Source organism: Amblyomma maculatum, chromosome 1 (genome assembly GCF_055883805.1).
Source record: "Amblyomma maculatum isolate TAMU_Amacu chromosome 1, ASM5588380v1, whole genome shotgun sequence".
In the NCBI taxonomy this organism is placed as follows: Eukaryota; Metazoa; Arthropoda; class Arachnida; order Ixodida; family Ixodidae; genus Amblyomma; species Amblyomma maculatum.
In genome coordinates this window covers 365664524-365681144 of record NC_139344.1, presented here as the reverse complement: position 1 = coordinate 365681144, position 16621 = coordinate 365664524, and the positions used below count along the sequence as shown (strand labels likewise).

At 43.2% G+C, this 16621-nt stretch overlaps 1 protein-coding gene across 1 annotated transcript in view; it reads right to left on the bottom strand.

Moving 5' to 3' along the window:
* Nucleotides 1-16621, bottom strand: part of LOC146208024 (sodium-coupled monocarboxylate transporter 2-like) — a 48060-nt gene that overhangs the window by 12758 nt on the left and 18681 nt on the right. The window contains exons 6-8 of the mRNA XM_084591715.1: nucleotides 7809-7946; nucleotides 3767-3896; nucleotides 2178-2266 (exon numbers count right to left, since the gene is read on the bottom strand). Of these exons, the coding sequence (XP_084447841.1) occupies nucleotides 2178-2266; nucleotides 3767-3896; nucleotides 7809-7946 (357 nt within the window). The remainder of the gene's footprint in view (nucleotides 1-2177; nucleotides 2267-3766; nucleotides 3897-7808; nucleotides 7947-16621) is intronic.

Genomic DNA, 16621 nt, shown 5'->3' with positions numbered 1-16621 from the left:
CGGCTAAGAGGAACGCCGGGGTAGAACGCATTTTAACCATATGGGTTCTTTAAGTACACGTTTATATCGCGCAGTACGCAGGTACCTTGCGCTTTGCCTCCATAAAAAGCTACCGCCGTCGCGGCGGGTTTGCACCCGCATCCTCACCATTAGTAGTCAAGCGTTCAAACCCTTAAGCCAACACGTCGAGTCAATCCCGCAGCTGCGGGTAATAATTTGCAACACTCACATAGACTTACACAAAGCCATCAAACACGACAGCTAAACGCTTACTGGGGCGACTTGTAGCATTTGATCGAATTCCTATTTGCGAGCATTCTAAAAATGTTGCGCTTCTCTATAGAGTAATCATTTATTTTGCATAGGAAAGCACGTAGGCATGTTTAACGCTTCAACGGCTGCCATAAGGTTTTGAAACAAAATTTTCAAAGATGTTAAAAATTATAGATGATTGTACACGGGAGGTAGGAATACACTGTGCTTGATACGTTGTTACTTTGAACTTCAAAGAAAGCTTGGTGAAAATTTTGGCGCTGAACATCCCGAAGTTGCGCTTAGACTTAGAGTAGAGATGAAAGGCTGTGGAATATTTAGACCACCTGGGAGTTTTAACATGCACAGACATCGCACAGTCATGAGTAGTCTTTGAGTTTTTTGCTGAAGAACCGTTACATTTTAATAAAAATAATGTACAACCCTACTGAAAGAATTGTATGAGGAAATAACCTCACATTTTCTCTCACACTCTCTCAATTTACGTAAAAAATCACATACAAGTCGCATATAATTGCGTAAGGTCTCATAGTTTCTTGTACATTAACATAAATTGTGGAACATATTTTATGATAATGATGTGCACCGTATGAGAGTCTATGTGATTTGATGAGGATGTGTGTGGTTTTCGCCAGGTAAAACTTTTCATTTTTCAGTAGGGAACTGCAACCATACCCTACTGACAAACCAAAAGTTCTACGGGGCAATAACCTTACAAAATCTTATCAAATCGCATAGACTCTCATACGTTGGACATCATTATCATAAAATATTTCCCGTAATTTATGATAGTGTGCAAGAAACTCTGAGATCGTATGCAATTATATGCGACTTGTATGTGATTTCTTATGCTAATTGAGAAAGACTGTGTGAGAAAATGGGAGGTTATTGCCTCATACAATTTTTTTAGCAGGGCACTGACTGGAACCATATATTTGGGCTTTTGCTCAACAATTCGGAGTATTTGGCATGATTCTCAGTAATCGTTCTGCACATGTGAACACTGCGTGCATGCAAAACGGATACTTTCGTTTTATTCTGTGAGGATTCGGCATTCCTCTTGCCCGCACCACGCTGCGAACACCCCCCTTCTACCGTTCTCAAGAAGGGAGCTTCACGACCCCTCCTCCCCATCTTCCCCCGGCCTCCTTCCTTTGGAGCTACTGCCGAGAGCGAATAAACAGATTGGCCTTCTGGCTGTGCCTCGGTGTGGCGCTCTTCCCTGCCACAGACGTAGCCCGAGCTATATAGCGGCGAGGCTTCAGACTCTGGGGGCAAAGTCCGAGTCCTGTTGAAACCCCAAAAATTCTTTAAAACAGTAATGAGCCCATGGCCAGATTTGGGCGTTTCTTCACATCAAAGCAGTGAAAACGTGCAATAGACGGGCGACAGGTCATGACCGAGTAATATTTAATAAGCCTTTTATTAGCATACGTTCATCATAAAAGGTTTTGTTAAAATATTTTGACAACTTGCCCTCGCAGCGACTTTCGTTCTTTTAAGACTCACTGGCGGCAACAGCATAGCAGTGCAGGACCTCAACTTCGCGGATTCTCGATTTATACTGAATCTTTAATTGCAGTAAAAAATTACAAGTTCATGAGTTTTGGGCTATTTGTAGATTCTTGGTTATGTTAGATTAACATTTTGAATATTTAGCAATGCGAGGAATGAATCGAAAGCACTCCATCGCATATTTTCAATGAGCGAAATATGTAGTTTTCTAATACAAACGGAATGGCAGAAAAAGAAAGATTTCAATCGTAGTTCGGCTACCAAAGCGATTAATATTTATTGAACCGTATTTTAACCACGGAATACACTCCAGCACTCACGCTAAAAGAAGAGAAATTCTGGTGTTCTTAACCGCAAGAAGAAAACAGGATGAACAGATCTTTCATTACCTTGTTGCAGCACTCACTACGGCAGCGAGAAAAAGTCCAGTAAATCCAGGGAATGTAACAAGGTACTTTTTTATATAAAATGGCAAGATCTGTTGAAAGGTGGAGAAAAATTATCGCTTGTCAAAATGTATCACCCCAACAAATGTCACCAATAACACATGTGTAGCAACAATCATGTTTGAAGCGTGCAGTAAAAGTGAGGGGCACTTTAAATAAACAAATAGTGTGAAGATGACAATCTGCCAGGCAAGCCGGGTTCTTGGTGGCAAATTCGTGCAAGCAAAAATGTTCATATCACAAGATACTTATCCGGTTACATTAGTAATAATAACAAAAGAAAATCTCATAACTGAGTAGTAGGTTTTAGTTGTGCACACTCCGACATTAAGAATGCGATGAGATAATGATAGTTGGCTGTAGGGTTTCAATACATTCGCGGGAAGAACAACTGATTGGGACTCTTCCTCCTTGCTGAGCGCAACGGTCAAGACGTGACGTATGGGATGTGTACATATTAGAAGTGGTTTGGCACAGTTTGTTGTTATTGCAATGAATAAAATTTGTTATTTTCAGTTCCAGTGTTGACAATGAGTTTCCGAGAATTTTTATTCATCTTTTGGCTAAAATGACACAGGATTTGAGAAAAACAAGCAGCGCAATCGCGGACAATAATGCCGTTGTGTCAATGATTTGTGCTGTAAACTTTTTTTTTATTTATTCTACTCATCCACAGGCGGCGCTATTCATATAAGTAAGGTACCAGCCAATATTTTCGATGGCTTCATCAAGTGTGAATGGATCTGTATAGAGGACAGAAGATACTCCCAGTTGCAAGAAAAATCATCACAGACAATACATGCTTGCATCAAAATGTTCTTCACTTAATCCACCTGCCTTGCTGTTGTTCGTACATCAGCCAGACAGGCCGTTTGTCTTAATGGCAGACTTAGGGAGCACAGCAATAATGATAAGAATGCTGTCCGCAACATAGAAGTGCACTGCCGTGAATGCTCGCGTTATCCATTATTGAAAAAATCCAGATTGCCACAACCCACAAAGTAAAGCTAACAAGAGATGTTATTGAGGCATCAGAAATTATGAAGCTTTGTGCGAAATGTGTCAGCGCACCATCCATTGCCATATGAGAGAAAAATCTCATCTGCTATCTTGTAATGGGCGGACTTGATGAAAAATATCTGCATGTCACAGCGATACGGTTTGACTGTCCTGTCACATGTAGCCCGTTAAAAGTGGCACGGGCCGAGGCTCTTTATTTTTCTTTCCTTTTCTGCCTCAACATAACATATGTCCTGTCACATGTGTCTATTTCATGTTTTTCTGTGGTGGCAGATTTAGCGGTGACACCCTCAATAAACTTGTGTTGTCAGTCCAGCGCTGTGTTTGTCCCCTTCTCTCGCCTAGGCTTTGCGCCGTTGCGCGGCACCACTTGAAGATGTCAGACCAACTAGGCCTCCAGTTCATGTTGTACAGCTTTATTTTCGATTGTACCTCAGTTCCTTCAGAGCAATACGTTTATGGCTGCATTACAACGCGATCTAAGCCTGAATTTCTAAGCAACACTGTCTCACCTGGTCGAAGGTTGTAATAGCCCCGGAGAGCTGAGGGTCACAGCCTCTGAACCACAGCACCAAGGCTACGGCCATAGCCACTTTAATCACATTGACAACAATGAGAAGAAGGGCCCCAATGTACACAGTCCTGCGAGAACAAGAAAATACACGTTAGTAGAGGTGCGCCTGAGCCGAACTTTTGGAGTAGGAGTCTCGCCTGTACTATGTATTACAAGATCGATCCTGGCCCGGACAGACTAAAAGGGCCTGAGCCCGATGCCGTCCGGCGCTCACACTGAAGACCTGGACCCAGTTGAGCCGATAATTCCAAAAGGAAGTACTTCAGTATGATGAGATTGTCGAATATTGTGCAATATATAGATGCACAGCGCATGCATAGCGTTATAATCGTAACTTATTATGTAAAATCAACAAGTGATGCATTTATGGATGCTTTCATCAATCATAATCAGGTGGCGCTGAAGTTTTTGTTTTTGTGCTCTAATTTGTGTCTGAAATGACTAATACCTTTTTAGTACGTAAAGCAAGTTTCGGGTAAGCGGCGTCTTTGCTTCCCCAAAAGTGTGAGAGCTCTAAACCTAAATATATGGTTGATTATCTGGCTATGTATTCTGTGACCTTGCCTCGCTCACCGTGTCCTTTTCACAGGTGCTTTTTTATGGCGCCGGCAAGGCACTGCCACTGCATTGCCTGATCCGACAAACTAGCTGAAACTGAAGCACCGCTGATGCTTTGAGCTGTAGTATGCTTCGAGCTGTTCCGCTTGAACCAAGGCCCCGTCGAGGCGGGAGCAAGCAACAACAGAGACGCCTGATAAGCAACAGTGCGGCGCTATTATCTAAAAGAATACCTAATTATCTCTGCTGGTATTACAGTAGCGGAGATCAGAAACTCGACGCTCAATAGCTCAATAGCCCGCAAGCGGCCTCTCTGCTCGGCCAATAACAGCTAGCAAAAATTCGTTCGCGGTGAGGAGACGTGGAGGAAAGGCGGGTCGACAGAAAGAAAGAATTCGGAAACTCTCGCTTAGGGAGGACGCGGGAAAATGCTGTACACCGTAGATGTATGCCGAGACGTAGCCATTTCCGTGATTTCGAAACAGTTTCATGTGGCCTCGAAATCAGGGTGTCTAGCTCGGCCCGCCCTAGACTAATATACCTTGGCTTAGGCTCGACCCAACCCGAGGCAGGTGGCTTCCAAGCGACCTGAGCCTGGCCCGGCTATGGGCTTTCGGGCCGGTCCGAGCCGATGCACACGCTATTTAGCTAGGGTGGAAAAGGAACCAAAGGAATACTGTTCCTGTATCTAAAGCACGCTTGGCTGATTCAGCGTTGCTGTTAAATTGTACGTGTATTACAAACATTTTACATTGGTGCGGACATATGCGAGCTAAAAATGTTTTCCAGCAGAGTGATACATTTATTTCGCCACAAAAAAGGTGCCTTAACAAGGTGCAAAACAAGAATAAACGTATAAAACATCGTAACTAGTGCAATCTCTCTGGTTTAGCTCCCAGAGCAACCTATGGGGAAAGTGTGCAAAACAGGTGAAGCTGGGAAATGAAGCTGACCTTGTATACACCTGATTGCGTCAGTGATCCCCTTCCCAAATGTCTGACGAATTCTCAAGCCCCAAGATCGCTCACAGGGAGCTCAGACATCGCTCGGTTGAACCTTTATGTGGCAATGTGTGAACGCCCTTGTCAATATTTTCTCCCGTTACAGACAAGGAAGACGCGGGCAGTGAGAAAGGGAGGAGCGCTCGAGCCAATCCTGCTTTCATTAAATTAATCTCACTGTCATTGGATCATCTCTATGTTCTCTGTGTTCATCAACTTGCCCCCCCCCCCCCCCCCCCCCCGCAACATTTTGGTTGGAGGCGCAGGGTACGTCATCGTCCCTCATCATCTGGGCCCAGAGCATCGGCGCCCTGTGTTTTCTTGTGCCGTCAGCAGCGAGTTCCTGGGACGACGCATCGCCTGGTGGTTCCCCAGCTTCCGGACCCGACGCGACATCACCGTTCTCCACCGCCTGCCCAGTCCCCCGCCCTGACTACAAGACACGAAGAAAGACAAGCTGGCCGACGTTAAGACCCCTCCGAGCTGATACGCCACAAACTATCGCGAACACCTCACAAGACACTGCAGCGCATGAAAGACCTCACCAAAGGATCCGACTGACCAGAAAGGCCGACCAGACGAACCCACCGAGCCAATACAACCCTATCACCCTCTCCTGGAAGAAGGCAGCAGAGCAGGTAACAACGCAAAGCATAAGAAGCATACACAAACACAAGAACAAAGCTGCACTGACTATATTTCTGTGTGCTTCTTATGCTTTGTGTTGTTTCCTGCTCTGCTATATTTCTGTGTGCTTCTTATGCTTTGTGTTGCTTCCTGCTCTGCTGCCTTCTTCCATGAGATGTGTGACCAACTAGCTTAACTTTCGACTCTATTACTATCACCCTCGCCTGTGCCCGTTGATGTACGCCTGGCACCTAACCTTCGAATCATGGCGGCCATTGCAGCACCCCCGCTGGGGTGGCGCAGTAGTTACGGCGCTCGACTACTGTCCCCAAGGATGCGGGATCGAGTCCCGGCCTCGGCGGCCGCCCATTGGCTGTGCGATGTCAGTGCACGTTTAAGAACCCCAGGTGGTAAAAATTTTCGGAGTCATCCACTACGGCATCTCCATAGCCTGAGTCGCTTTGGGACGTTAAACCTTACAAGCCAAACCAAACCAGCCATTGCAGCAAAAAGCATCCTGTGCCAGGCTTCATCGGTCATCATGGAGGCAAGCTGTTACCGTCTTTCTCTTCTATATTTAACGATCCACACATTACCGTCATGTTATAAATCTGATTCAATTAGACTTCTTTGTCCACCGAGCGGGACGACCGCTCGGTGGCCCCGAGTATTGTTACGGGCAATGAAGAAGAAGCGGGCACTAGCGTGGGCAGGCGCGTTCGCGTTAGGTCCGAAGTTTTTCATTAAACGTCCTCTTCTATCGCCCTCGGTCATGTTCCGTCTCCTTTCTTCATCGGTGCTTGCCACCCCGTAACAATATTTACACAGAACATGTTTTTCCTAGCTCCGTTGGCGCAGTAAGTACCGCATAGACATTGATACTTACCGGCTACCTGTTTACTCTAGAATTCTCATTCCGTACAACTTCGTATATCGATAACTGGCTGCGTTTTCTTAGGTGTCCACTGTGACATTTACACATGGACAATTTGCACAAAATGAATTCCATATCCTTGATAATGTAAATTTCACGTTTTTTTTTATGCTAACCAGTGAGCTACTAAAAAAAAAAGATTTTTCCTTTTATTAAGTCAGTGTTGCTGTAATTGCTCCGCGGTATTATTGCGCACAGATTTATTTTCCAAGTCTGACGCATTCATCTCATTTTTGTATCTTTTTCTTGAAACGTGATAGCGTTTTAAGGTTTGAAGCGACCGAGGCTAGGATGAATGCCATTGTGAAAAAATTCCGGCAATTCCTACACCTGAGTTTTATTGCCCTAACTGACATCGCAGAATAAAAAGGCGCCCTGCAATTCGCCTCCGTCGAAAAGCGGCCGCTGCTGCCCGGGTTTGGTCCCACGTGCTAACTCTGAGCCACCGCATAAATGCACGTGCTTATTACAGTTATCATTTATTCCCGTCCTGTGCATTAAATATCAGGCGCTTCCGTTCATCACCGGGGAGGTTATTGATTTATTGCTTCTGGCTATATACACGCAAAATGCAAGACGACTTTTAATAGTGCTATGAAGAGCAAAGCGGCAAAAACATCGTGTTGAATAATACCGCCCTTTTTCAACGCACCGCTAAATGTGGCGCCAAACTAGGAAAACCTAAAAATTAGTTGTTTAATTTATGTACTGGGATACGAAGAGCGCAAATTCGCCGGGTCTTAGTGTTGTGCGAAATGTCAGTATGAGTAAATCTAACGATGCCCCAGAGATGAGTGCAAAAATGCCTTACGCTATGAACAGTTCTCCATTATGGAAATCAGTGCTAAAACTGCACTGACCTTTTTGCGCTCTCGAGCGTCCTGGAAGCCATGCATCTCTGGACGACGACTTGGTCCATGCCAACTCGGTACAATGCAGCCGTAATTGAGGCGACAACTGCCCAGACATTCTCGTCGTGCGTAGGGTCCAATTTCAAGCTTTCGAAAGAAAAAAAAAAAGACCAAGAAAACAGCAGAGTCGGAAACCACCTTACGAGCAATACTGCGATGATGAACCATGCTTGCTTGAACGGCTTCATTGTGTTGCGTGCTGTAAATTCCAAAATTGTTTCTCTGGCTTTTGTGGGAAATAATGTTTTTCAACGAATAAATGAGAAAAACAAGAAGGCATGTCTGAAGCCTCGACCTGCAGGCGCTGTTACTACGCACTTCGTCACTGAGACGGGAGTATGAGACAGGAATCCTGTCTTGGATTTCCTAGTTAGAAACGCTAACCCCTAGGCCAAGCAGGTCCACTCAAGTGGCATGGTTTAGGTGGGACTTTCAAGCTATGGAGGTCCTTGTCAGTACATGCGCTTTTCTGGTATAGGTAGTTCATGACAGAGGACGTGGCCGTGCATTGAGTGGTCGACAGTTTCTATGACTTCACCAACCTTGTAGTCACGGTTCTTTAATTTGTTGGTATAAAACCTGCCTGTTACATCATCAGGCGCTGAACTGTAACGTGCTCCAACTGTACAAGCTAGAAGTTGAGCGAGTCTATTTAAAGTTGACACTACGTGTCGGAGGCTAAGATATATACGCCGCGTCAAGCGGTATGAACAGGAAAAGGTAAGAATTACTGCAAGTCATATGCTAAATGTACAAATGTATACTGTACGAAACTATAGCGCATTCGCCAATTATGCTAGGTTAAAGCACGTTAAACATCCACATTCTTTGACTTTCGTTCTCATCATAACATTTGCATTTGCTTAGAGGGATTTCGCCCTTGAGCGCTGCAAAGCTTGCCCTGCAAACCCTTTGTTTCTATGATCGCAGCCCACGTGACTTCGGCTATCAATCTGGACGAAAGACGGTGTTTTTTGCCTGCTTTTTGTGAATTTTTACCAACAAGAAGTGTCTGAACCTTCATTATAGCGATATGGCGCATTTCATAAATCACGGCTACCGTAAAACGCAGATGTGGGGAGAGGGGGTAGGGGGGTTGTATTGTGTACAGTTCCACCTTTATTACCTTATTATGTTTTGTGGTAAAGAGGCTGGTTTGCACGCGTGTTTCGGGATTTACTCATTTTTCCTCATTTGCACTTTATGACACCATCCGCGCTGCGATGAGCCATTTGGGAAAGCATAAATATTTCTTTCGAAACAGTACTAACACTTTACGAAAACGCGGGGACCAAACACTTATCAACCATTGCCCAACGGTATGTCGGCAGCTCGGCAACTGCAACTGCATATTCCACCAGAAAAGTTTAGTTATTGTTGAGGCTGTAGCCACATGTGTCTAGGCCAGGTAGACATGGCCGTGCGCTTTGTTCCTTGACGCCGAGCCCGAACTTCGCCGAAGATTGCAAGATAGCGAACGAAACTCGACAGTTCATACGCAGTATACGCATCAGCAGGAGGGCGACCCGCGCGTGATAATGAAAGCGGCGCGAAGCGCTTCATTACGATAAGCCATGGGCACGTTCCCGATGGCCACGAATCAGGGCGTCTTATCAACCACGCGACTTCGTTTTGTTGCGCTCCTCAGTGCTCTTCCTTTCTTGTCGCACCTAAATCAGACGGAAGCACACTGATTTCGATGCTTCGTTAAAACTATGGCGACAGAGACACCTAAGCTGCAGATAATCGATGTCAGAAGCGAATGAAGAACACGCAAGGTTTGTGCTTCCACGACACACTGCAGCCGGCCTAGTGCCTAGGTAAGTGCTGACTGCTTGAAAACGTTGCGGTTTGCTTGAATTCGCGATGGCTCGTAACAAACAGATAGTAGCGTTTACCTAACTCGCGCAAACCACGACTCCTCGCACAGATTCATGATATGCGGTGGGTTGTACGTCGGCCTTTCTTGCTCGTTATTACATACTTTTTCGCAAAAGTAGTCCTATAGAAAGCGCAGTCTCTGCTGTAAGCAATGAACTAAATGCTGCTGGATGCAAGTACGCAGGTTCTATTCTGGTCGCGGCGGCAGCTTTTCGATGGAGGCGACAATCGTGTCCCCCATGTGCTACGCGAAGTCAGTTAAAGAACTCCTCTGGTCCAAATTTACCGAGATGCCCACAAAGCATCCCTCATAGCTTGTGTCGTGTTGCTGTGTTAATCCATATAAGACGAAAAAAAAAAAAAAACGCCGAACTGTGCAGGCATATTACCTGTGCTATTGGGCCCATTTTACTCTGATTAATTTACTATTAGGCCTATATAGGAGATAATGCGTACCCTGTTGGGATCCCAGTCTATTTTTGGATTAGTTATGTATACTCAGTGTAGTTCAGTCGTGTCCGAGCCTTCGTGACCCTATGGACCATATCACGCCAAGCTTTCCGATCTCTCACTATCTTCCTAACATCACATAACTTCATCTGCAGTTATGTGTGCTACTCAAGTACAATTCATCATCTCCTTGGTAACTGCTGATAATAGTCGATAAGTGATATTTGTGTGCAGATGGTAGTGGTTATATACATTTTCCTAGCTGCGTTGTATATCTCGTTACAGTTCATCAATGTAACATCATTCTTCAAAGAAAGTATTGGCCAACTGTGGCAGGATATATAGGTGGGCACCGAAGAGGTCACATCACTGAATGACACACATGCATGTGGCTTGAAACGCACCATAGAACTGGTCACCAATGCAACATTTCCTTTGGGATAGTGTGTTTTATGAGGACACTCGCCAGTGGCTCATGGAAGTTTACCAGGAGAGGAAAGTAATTTTTAATCGACGGCTTATACGACTTGTCCGGCCGAAAAGCCGGCGGCGTTGTAGTTGCCGGTACCGCTTGTCGGTAATAACCGGGGGCTGCGTTGAAAAATGTATCGTAGCAATTTATCGTTCTATTGATTAATCTTTAATTGTTGTGTGATATGCGATGGCGATTTATTGAAATCATTATAATGGAATAATTAAGGAAAGTAAAGTGTTAACAAAATGAAAGGGGTTGTTCAAATGTGTCAAAATGCCCCAAATGAAAAGCCGATGATTGATAATAGTAATCATGAATATTTGTCCATCTAATTGATTAGTGAAATAATTTAAACATTGAAAAAGAGGTATTGAAAGCTGTCAAGTTGTCAAAATGTTCAAAATAAAAAGCCAATAATTAATAATGCTAAACGTGAAAATTTAGTGTTTATTTGATCAATTAATTGCTATAGCTGAAGAAATAAAAACTTTAAAAAGAAGGATCAAAGTTGTTGAATATGCTCACAATGAAAAAACAATGCTTCATTATGCTAATGAAGAAAATTTAGTTCGTAATCGATGAAATACCCATTTTATTATTCAAATTCGAAACATTCCTCATAATGTCAAATTGCTCAGAATGGCAAGCCAATGGTTCCTGATGCAAAGTATCGGCATACAAAAATCATCAATAAACAACAAAAACAAAATTTATAAACTGAAGACCAAAATCATCATCCGTGTGTGTGAAACGCCATAGCGTGTGTCTGTGTTTTGCATGTATCTGTTTGCAGCTAGAAACTGTCACACTTGTCAAATTGTCAAAATCGTACTGCAGGACATGTTATGAAAATAATTCATCAATACACTAAATATAAAATACCTATAGAGAAAGGATTCTGGTGAGAAGTGTATTGAATAACTAATTGTTGAAATTTACCAAAGCGAAGACTTATGACGCTCATTTTCACTGAAAGTTTGTTTCATAAGCATCTAATGCGTTATGAATTGGAAAACCGCGCAATGAATGAAAATTTTGTGAATTTACTCTGAAATATTGCCAGTCAAGTGAATATTTCCTTTTATGGCGGGAACTTCATGTCGAGGCTCAGTTTTTATTCCCTGGGGCTTCTTTTCATGTGCTTATTGCCATTCCCTCTCATGTGTGTCACGGTCACCTGCTTGCTATTATTCACAACCTGCTAGAAGAAGCTAGCTGTGCTGAAGGTTGGATGAGAGGAGTATGCAGGTATAATGCCTATAATACAGGTATAATAATGGTAACATTTTAACAGTGCTAACTGGTTAACGCTATTGCCTATATAGCCGAGTTATGCAGTGAATTGCTTACCCTTTTACCGTTTATTTCTGTTTGTTTCGAAAAATAAGAGCCTAATTATACATTTCAAACTTGGATAGAAATGCATGTCCAGCACTGAAAGAACGAAACTCTAGTTCAAAATATAATATAGTCAGTTGCTATATAAGACAAACGGGAACATATGCATCTTTGCTGCGAGTGACTGCGCGCGGCAACTGTGGAGAAAATGCTACCTGAAGAAAGACATTTTTTTTTTTTTTTTTGTGACAGGAGGTTGAAAATGTATTGACAGCTTTGGGCAGTAACTGCAAAATAAGGGAAAGCTATCTTAAATATCTGATATCAAAATAATGGCGGAACACATAAACAGCCATTTAAGTCATAAATGAAGCAGAATGAATAATCTCTTCGAGGCTGATTTGCGGGGCACAGCAAAAAGATTAAAAATAATTGGGTTCACTGCAGAAAACTATTGGTATGAAAACAGTTCCAAAGCATGTCATAAAAGCCGGCGTACCCTCCAGGAAATAGACCAAAAGTGAGTCTGTGGAGAATGATGAAGAGCAGTTAAATGTTCGTTGTCAGTGTTATAGTGCAATGTGAAATATTACTTGTGTTTGCCCGCCTAAGAAAGGTACAAAATTCTCAAGTTTTGTTTGCTAAATTTAAACTTGATCTAAACATGGCTAGTAGGGTGATAACAGGGAGGTGTATGTTCATACTGAGAGTAATCAATAAATATTTCTAGATAACCAAGGTTTCAAATGTTGGTTCATTGCTTTCCATGATTATTGTTCTATTTAAGCTTGCTTTTGAGCCAAAACATTGTTTGAGACTACACTTGATATATTCGAAGCCGAGTTCATCGAAGGAAAGCAAAAGCTGCAGCTTGAAGACTTAATCTTTCTGATAAAATTGCCCCAGAAGAGCTGCGTTCCATCTCATCACAAAGGTATTAATAATGCTAAGGTTTCGAATGTAAAACACACAAATCGATACATACAAAAGGAAATTATCACGAATATTATTTTGCTTTGTGTACCCTTCCACGTGGCCAGCCAAAGAGCCATACTTGAGCATGGAATGCTTAAATACCAATGCTCTGCCGCTAATATTTGATTCTTGTTGCTTAAATTCAGTAGTAGCAAGAAAGTTTCTGCATAGAAGTGCAATGCATAATAATGAACTCAATATCTGCTTCATGTACGAATGACAGTATGTATAAATACGGTGGCTTGTAGATACATAAACCAGCACTTGTCGCAAATAATGCTGGTAATTGTTGAGGTTATTTTCATCACTATAACAGCAATAAAAAAAAAACATTTTTCTTTTTTTTTCTTTGAAGGGACCAAATTCAGTTGCTGTATCTTCACCTGGATCGTGTATTTTTGTGACAGGGAGGAACTAAGTTATGTGTGGGAAACATACTGTGCGCATAGTAGCAGGCACTAACATTGAACAAGCTTTGCACTTCTGTTTGACATCCTCTGCCTGACATACGCCATTTCGTTTTGAAAACCTTTGGGATTACTTCAAGCCGTACACTGTGAATGTCAGCCAATTGAGGTATATCTCATGAGTTAAAAGCTGAAATCTGTTTGGAGAAGCTAGAACCTAATCTAGGTGCAAAGTGCGTGCCGATTAGGAAATGTTCAAGCGCCACTGAGATATTATCGTGAAAGCTGGTCACACAGTTTTGTTGCTACGTTAAATGTTTTATTTATTCAAGGTGTGTGTAGGGGGCGGGGGGGGGGGGGGGGCGCCCGAGGATAATCGCTTGCAAGTGCGTGTCTCTGCACGGCGCCGCCAGCCGCCTGTCTGCTTCTGGTATCGTAGAAGCGGTTCCCCTTCTACAAGCGTGCCGCGGGTGGGGAGAGCCGACCGGACCGTCGGCGCCGGATTTGCGGGACCGTTTTAGCCCGAAGGTCATTCATTGAAACATGCGTAGCGGAACGTGCTGCTAGGTGCTCGCATGTATGGCACCCTTCGTACTGGCCGGTAGCGAGCACCCAAATGACCCTTCGGCCTTTTTTTTTTTTACACTGCGACTTTGAGCAGTGCGAGAGGAAGTTTATCCTGTCTGCAGATGCGACAAAAGAGCGCCCGAAGAAGCATTCAGGAGTTGACTCGGGTATTGTGCTCAGAGCAGGCAAGCCAGAAGCTCCCCTTTATTTCCGGCGCCAGGCCTGCAGAATGGCGGCTGGTTGATCTTTCCCTTTCCATGTCGTTGCTCGTAGTGGTAAACACGGGTGGCGCGGGGCAGTGCACTGTGGAAAGGATTCAGCCAGCAGCGGCAGCGTGGATGAGGCGGCGGTGTGCGGGAGACAAGTGGGAAGAAAGTCTCCCAAGAGGAGAGGGTTCAACACCCTCACTGGGGAAAGTTTCGCTGCGCTTTGTTTGTTGTAATTTGTATTGCTAGTGAGGCCCTGGGTTAGAGGCTAAGGCCAACCCATAGGGCTGTGCCCATCTAGCATATTTCCTTATTGGACAGTTGATGTGTGGGGCTGGCCTCTGAAAATGACTGCCCCTATTTCTTTATTTTGTGCAGGTGTAAAATGAGACGTGATCCAAGACAGTTGAGTCCAGTCTGAGCTGGGGCTCCATGCGTAGGCATGTAACGCGGCTGTTCTGCTTAGGCTCTAACCAGTTAGGCCGAAGAGTAAAGCAGCGCAGAGTGTTGTTTTTGTATATTCATTTCATGTTCCAGTTTTACTCTGTATATATATGGCATGCTGTAAATATATGTTCTACCATCATCACCTTCAAGTACGCCTCCTGGTCTTCCCTACGCCGAACTACACAGCAGGAAGGGTTTAAAGAACCTTCCGAAGAGGAACGAACGACATAAATTCTACTGTGTGCAAACCTATATGCCTTGGCTAAGGCAAAATGGGCACCAACAGCAAACCTATGTGAGCAGTTCCTGGAGTCCACTTTTTCTGTTAACATAAACAACTTGGTTTACCAATTAGTTTGCAAGAGCAGTTTTTGCTCTGCCATGTGGCAACGTTTAATATCCATAATCGCATGGGATGAGAAATCTTCGGAAATTCTCCAGAAATCAACTGATCCTTGTGACATACCTCGTGACCAAATTCTATGTCCCACACACGTTTATATTCTTACTCAAATTGCTCGAAGAATAGGTACTTAAAAATTCCTGTCACCTGCTGGTTCAGATGTATACAGCGCGTTAGGGACCGGAACAAGAAATGGGGACACACACACAGGCAAAGTTCTTGCATCCCCTTTTTTTGTCTCTCCCACTATTGTACTTACTGTATATGCTTCTGTATTCTGTATCATAAACCAGCAAGTCAGCCGCTACATATTATCCCCATTGTTTTTTTAATTTCCATATTTCGTCATGCTATTCCTTCAATTATTACTTCCATGTTATTTTTTCAGTTCATGGTTAAGCCACTATCCCAGCTGGCCTTGTGCCTTTTCAATAATGGCACCTGATTTCTGGAAATCACGAAACCCACCGTAAATATCGCTTTGTCGCTTAGGAAAAATAATGTAATTTAATGGTAAAGAATATTTTATGGAATAAAAATATGCGCACATTACAGTGAAAACCCCATTTCAAGGCTTATTCCTGATGTCATCTCTGCTCTTGCAATTCGCGGAGATCACAAATATTTATGATTGCATTAGTTCAATCCTTAATTTACTCATATTTCTTATAATTCACATGCAAGCATTAGTAGTGATATGAAAAAATGTTTGTGTCCGAATATTTCGTAATTAAGGGCACCATTTGTGCAGCTTTCATTATGTCGAACTCGAGTGTCTCACTATACATAACGGTTGGAAGGAGCACTGAACAAGGGTAGAGGGGTAATACTCAGTTTTTTAGGTCGAGCCAACGTTTCGACAAGTAGACTTGTCTTTGTCTTCGACACCATAACGTTTGTGGTTCATAATAGTTCTATGCTTTGGTCTTTCAAGATAGAATTCAAAGGTATTGAAAGCATAATAGGTTCAACTCAGATATTCTGAAAAACGTGTTTCAAAAAACTATAATTAACCTTACGCGGGGTGACCAGATCTCATTACCTGAAAAGGAAAATAAAAAGGCAAGAGCAGCAAGGAAATGTATAATGCTTTCATAATATGTAAGACAGTAGAAAGCAAAATTTATTCGTTCTATTTAAAGGCTCTGCCTCACGTTGAGGGAAGGATTGTAAAGGTCACACAAGGAAGCTATCCAAACATCATTCAGGTCCTTGCTATATGCGTAGAATTGCGACAGTTTATTTTTGTTATAATTTTGCCGTTCTCTAGGCTTTTATGGACACTTCTATGCACCGTCTTTGCCAAAAGTAACCAGGCTGCCCGATTTGTAGTTAAGCGTTTTACACGACATGCCAAATTATTAATCACCCTTGCGGAAATAAAGCCCATAACTCTTATCTGTAGAGACCATTTTTTGCCTTTTGAAATAAATCAAGGGCTCCAAACACGGTTAAGAAGGAAACCCAGCAGCCTGGTTACTTTTGTCAAAGACGGTACATCAGTGTTCTTAGAAACATAAAATTGCAATGTGATAGCTATCACCTGGCATGCACTTTGGGAGCTCGCAAAAAACGCAAGTAGCTTGCACTTATTAGAGCACTAGCAACAGCAT